This window comes from Musa acuminata, chromosome BXJ2-4, assembly GCF_036884655.1.
Source record: "Musa acuminata AAA Group cultivar baxijiao chromosome BXJ2-4, Cavendish_Baxijiao_AAA, whole genome shotgun sequence".
Classification (NCBI taxonomy): Eukaryota; Viridiplantae; Streptophyta; class Magnoliopsida; order Zingiberales; family Musaceae; genus Musa; species Musa acuminata.
In genome coordinates this window covers 41,000,134-41,006,343 of record NC_088341.1, presented here as the reverse complement: position 1 = coordinate 41,006,343, position 6,210 = coordinate 41,000,134, and the positions used below count along the sequence as shown (strand labels likewise).

The 6,210-nt window shown below is 38.4% G+C and overlaps 1 protein-coding gene across 1 annotated transcript; it reads right to left on the bottom strand.

The window, feature by feature from the left end:
• On the bottom strand, window positions 1-563 carry LOC135609210 (auxin-responsive protein SAUR71-like). Its single transcript, XM_065102310.1, has one exon. It carries the CDS (start codon window positions 535-537, stop codon window positions 169-171), a length of 369 nt encoding a protein of 122 aa, XP_064958382.1. The 5' UTR covers window positions 538-563; the 3' UTR covers window positions 1-168.
• Window positions 564-6,210: the final 5,647 nt, after the last annotated feature.

The following is a 6,210-nucleotide window of genomic DNA, read 5'->3' as shown; positions in this document are numbered from 1 at the left end:
TACTCATAAATGATAATATTTATTTTTCTTTAATATAATCATACAACAAAATCTTGGCTACATGTGAAGAGCAGAAAGGCTCTACTAATTATATAGAAACACAAAATTCCATATCTGCCCTTGTACTTTGAACATAAATATATTTGAAAGGCGAGTCGAATCGCCGGGTCAACTCGGACCGTCGACGGAGGACAGGAACAGGACGTCGAAGGAGCGGAGGAGGATCTCGGCCTCCTCCCGCTCGGCCGCGCCGTCGGAAGAAGCGGCGAGGAGGAGGAGGCGGCGGAAGAGCGGGACGGGGCAGGGGATGCGGAGGGCGCCGCACTGGTGGTAGCCGTACTCCTCGGCGGCCAGGCGCAGCAGCTCGACGAAGACCGGCCGGCTGAAGAGCTCGGCCCGGACCTCGAACCGTTCCATCTCCTCCCCCACGTACACCGGGACGTGCCCCTGCGCCACCCCGCGCCGCCTCCCCTTCCCCAGCTTCCTCAGCGCTTCGTACCGGGGGCAGCTCGCCACCCTCGACAGCCGCCGTATCATCCTCTCCTGCGCCAGAGGAGTGCGAATGGGAAGAGCCGGGGTCCCTCTCTTTCGCCGAACCGGGGATTTATAGCGATGTACGGAGTAGAAGATGAAGTGAGAGAGGCGACGGTTCAACCAAGGCTCCGTGTCACGTACAACCGGAGTCTTGTCCAATAAATCCATTGTCTGTTCCTCACGAGCCAGCAAACACAATATAAGCATATTTTAATGGTCCAAGTCGGTGGGGCCAGGGTCAGTATGCCATCGAATGAGGGTTTTTTTCGTGAATCCTGAATCAAGGCTGACAGGGAATCACGAAAAGCAATATTTATCTTGGTCAACACCTACATCCACGGTGCGTCAACACCAAATCCATCCAGAGAAATCATGTAGCCTTATGGAGTGCCCGTACGTCCTCATTAAAAGTCCTGATGATGGTTTGACTCGAAAAAATCGTACATGTCTCGATGACATCATACATTACAGGAATAAAACATTATAGTTTTAATTAAGAAGGTTATAGAAACTGTTACTACTTTGGTGATAGATAGATATCAATAAAAGGGACAAAATTGTTATTTAATTGTTTATAGATACTTCATTATAGCTAATCTCCATTAGAATTCTTTTACATACTTTAACTCTCGTCTTATAATTAGATAGGGAAGGATTTGATAATGGGTTAGCTATGCTATTTCGTTCTCGTAAAACGATGAGAGAGAGAGAGAGAGAGAGAGACGGTAAAGTGGAGTGACTTGGTACGGCCTCGGTGTTTTCAACCGGAAGAAAAAGAAGAGAGTCCAAGAGAAGGACAAGCAATAGCGTGAAGGCCACACCATACGCAAATTAATGGCCTCAAATAATTCATATAATGCTAGATTAATTTAGTCAATTTCGACAAGCATCCTCTTCCTTGCATCACAATTCCACGAACCGTGTCAAGATTGAATTCAACAATCGATCTATCATATAAATACACCATAGCTTGACTTGTCCAAGTCTAAGAGAATACGTGGAATTGATCATGTTTGGTAGACATGGTTAGTCAAAGAGGAAGGTAGCTTTCGTGGCTTATACAAGTAAGAAAAAAGAGTGATTTGGTGGAATTGTTGGACATTGGCATGGAAGATTCTTGAACATGAAAGTGACCACATAATTTCTAATAAATTGGAAGAGAAGAAGGCGAAAGAGTTGATATAGGCTAAGTATTTTTTTCGTATATAAAATGAATCACCCATTTGTTGTGGGAAGTTTTTTACTCTTTTGTTTCCGTGCCAAATATATTAGGTTGATGATGACTCGAAGAGTAATACTTGTCCTTGATGTTGCATAATTATTATATGTTAATATTGATGTTGATGTAAAAAATAAACTAAAGCAGATTTTATTAAAGGTAACAATAAGATATTTTTAAAATAAAAATAGAGAAGAAACTCATAATTATATCAGAATAATTCTTTTAGACTTGATTTTTGTTTATACATTTAAACATATGACAAAGGAGAGCCTATGAGGGTACTTTAGATTATTAATGATAAGATCGGATGTTCAAGTCATCTTTTTAGTACTAAAATGATATGGGAGATATCGATGATGATTGGATTGGCTCGACTTGGTTCAACTCCACGTGCACAAGAAGTTCTCTGATATGGTTGAAGGGGCATGAACACTCGCTCCGTAACCGATAAAAACTTATATGCTTGTTTGTGAATTGAGTTATACATATATCGATGTCGGATGGGTCCCTATTGTGATCCCTTTGATGTTTTAATTAATAATGAAACAAAATGAAGGATTTTAGTAAACAATCGCTAACCTTAATTACATGAATTTTTATAGTTGATTTAATAAGAAAGAATATTATTTGAGATAGAAAAATATTGTACCCTATTCTTCTCGTGTTGATTTGACTGGGCTACCACATATGGAGCCTCGATTAAAATAAATATTCACTTATCAGAGGACTTTTTGCATATGCGGACTTAATTGTCTCTTACACATGATATGTACTTCACGGATAAAAGTATCTAAAGAATACAATACGTTCTTTACGAACAAAAGTATTAAAAGCATTTGATGTATCATTTATAGACAAAAACATCTCAACTACTAATGTATTCTTTATAGATATAAGTATCTTCGACATACAAAACATGTTCGCTGCCAAAATAAGTCAAAACAAAAGTGTTTTATTGGGTAGAGATAGTAACGATTAAAACATATTCTTTAATAAGTTGATACCGATTCAAATAAAAATCTTTGATCGATAAAAACTCGATGCGTAGGCAAAACAATATACGATCGATATGATTCATCGACAACACAAAAAGCCTATGAATACGCTAAATAGTATATTTTTTAAGTTAGAAAACTGATATTATATATATAAAGCTTCTTTACGTATGTATTTATTCGAAACAAATATAATAAATATTAAACTCCTTTCGAGTTTTTTACCTTCACAGGGAATGTAAGAAAAGTGATTTGACTATTGATGATGTTTGCTCGATATAGTCTTTTGGATTGAAACTAGATATGAGATGCATGATATAAATATTGTTTGCCCTCGAGTTATAGTTTTTTCTCATACAAATATGACAATTCGGATACCGGGTTAGCTCATGTAATCTCTCATAACGTTAGATTGACAATCAAAATTGACCATACTAAAAATATATGTACTCGGATCAGATTTGGGTACTTGACAATATCAAGTCCCAATTGAGTTTGCGTAGGATGAAATTTGCAACATAGAAGTAAGCAATATAAATGTGAAATCATTCTCTCTCTCTCTCTCTCTCTCTCTCTCTCTCTCTCTCTCTCTCTCTCTCTCTCTCTCTCTCTCTCTCTTCATATAGGACTAGTACTTAAGCTCATGAACAATTATCGTGTTCTTGTCACTCTTAGTAACATCATGGCCAGGTAATTAAGCTTCCAATTCTTGTGTACTTCATCTCACTGTGAATGTGATTCCAGTACTGTGGAACATCATCTTTCACTCCTCCTGCTGGGCTTCCCCAAAAGGAAGATGAAGTGATTCAGCAGAAAGAAACTGCTACCCTAATTGAGTCTCATGACAGTGCATCTCGCTGGAATTGTCAACAGTTTCCCACACCTTCAATGGAGACACAACATAATGCTTCCAACAAGTTAAAATCTAGACAGAAAACAATGCACTGGGAAGCCGCATTTTTCATCCACAGTAAAGCCATGTCGACCTCGCAAGTCAAACATCCACCTACCAAACCTCTCCCCAAGTCAAGCATGCAGGGAGTGATGAAGTCTAAAGTGGGGAAGACGAGTCCACAATCTCCCAATTTCCCACCTTTCTTCTTTTTCTCACGTTAATTTCAATGTGAAGCAGGCATCAGAACAAAAGAAGCTGCCAAACTGCACCAAAGTGATACGAGGACTCTGAGTCAAAGATGGCAGGGAAAGGTTGCAATATATGGACGAAATCATATCTGAAGTTCGATGATAAGGTAGGAGGAGAATGAGGAAGAAGGTGATTCCCATCCGGTGCAGTCCGGTGACCGAGCCGGAGTGCGGAGAAGACCGGGTGGCTGAAGGATACGTTCCGGTGGTGGTGGGCTTGGGGAAGGAGCTGCGGAGGTTCGTGGTGAGTGTCGGGGCCTTCAAGCATCCGTGCTTTGTGGGGTTGCTGGAGATGGCAGCTCAGGAGTTTGGGTATCAGCAGAAGGGTGTTCTTAGAATACCATGCGATGCTCAGCATTTCGAACAAGTCTTTAGGTTGATCTCCGTATCTGTGTGATTGAGAATCTCTCTCTCTCTCTCTCTCTCTCTCTCTCTGCATATTATGCTTGTGTTGGAACTTGACCTCATACAGATTTAGCTTCATGTGTGGAGCTTCTTTGAGGTGACACTACTGAGTTCTTGTATGATGAGTAATACACAAGTAGGGTTTTCCAGTTGATCCTTCGTTTCGAGACGCTATACCCATTGTTCATGTTTTGCCTTTGGTTAAATAAGATCAATTCCATATAATCCATAAAACGACATTGACTTTTATCCTCCACAAAATAAAGTCAAAATTAGTACATGAGGTCGTACAGTATATAGTATTATAGGTTGGGAACACATTTTTTATTCTCATGACTTTTGATGTCACAATACATAATAAGCTAACAATGGCTTCTGCAATAGCTTTAGAAAGCTGAGGTGAATTGATAGGTATGGAATTTAGTCTACTTTTGAAGAGACTGAAAACATGAATTTGCTGAAAGTCTATGCTCTAATCACATCCAGATATCAGTATGCATTAGGAAAGTTGGATGTGGTTCATATTACTAGTTTCATTCAATCCCAAGAAGGAAGAACAAAACCCTCTTCAATGAGTCAACAAAATATCTTTGGATTTAGATGGGAAATTATAATGAAATAATTGCCTGGCAAAAAAATGCATAAATAAGAACAACAAAGTGAGGCCATGGAATTTGATGTGCTTCTCAAGGAAGAAGCTAAACTTGTCTCTGCTAATCATTCATCTGCTGTTCTACCCATCAACCCTGAATGAACACTACACTTTGTTGTTCTAACTGTACCAATGTTTCCATCAACCTTGAATAATTCCATTCAAATAAGAAAAAGAAGGTTGCAATCAGATAAAAAAAGACTACCACCTTTACCTGCATCAACAGAAATCCTTGTGATAGTGCAGCATTTTCTGTCGGTAGTCGACATGATCAGGAGGGCTAATGAGATGAACAACTCCATGTTTTCTCCTAAACTTGCTCACAAAGTTGAGGCATTCATCTAACTTCATAAAAGTTTTGGTGTTGGGAAAGTTCTGAACACTACTAATCTTCTCCTGAAGAATGCTGGCTCTGTTTCAAAATGTGATGCATCTACAGCCATATTTGGCAGAAGAACAAATATCAACCTGATTTGGCTGCACCAGGATTGATTTAGAAGACACAGACTGCTCACAAACAAGATATGCAACATCTTGATTAAGATTCACAGCAGGAAAATGTCACCAAGAACAAGATATTGATTGGATTTCTATTTTTTCCATTTATATCACTTTCACATTGGATTAATGAGTATCCTAATTTAATGTAAGTGAGTCGATTTTATAGTAATACATAAGTAGTCAGCATCCATATATAAGCAGTACTTACAAAAAAACACCTAGTATGTTATTTTGGATATAACAATGTCATTTCTGCTCCAATTTCAAAGATGATATTAGAATTTGTTGTGAATTATTTAAAACACAAATTTTCACCATTTCTAATGATATCTTGTGGTTAAGACCATCTTCATGAACCAAGAATTTTTTTTTGCTCATGAAATATAGATTTAATCATCATCAACCTCAGAAAAACACCACCTTCTGTATCATGCTGCATCAGAAGTCACTGAAGCTAACACATTCTTTAACCATGAACAGATCTAGCATGAATTTGTAGCTGCAGAAGTTCCAAGATAGTAATGAGAACTCATACTGATTTGAAGTCCTAGTGTTGATGAGATTAATTTGTTGGGGCAGCAGCACTTTTCTCAATTGACATATAAAAAAAGCGACTCATAAATGGGAAAAGATATGCTTAATTTATAAACTAGACATGCAGATTTCATAGAAACTTCTACTGACAACAGATCAAATTGTAACAAACCAAGGTTAATTTTATCGACGATGTCTAAAGACAAAGAAAAGGAAAAGAAAAA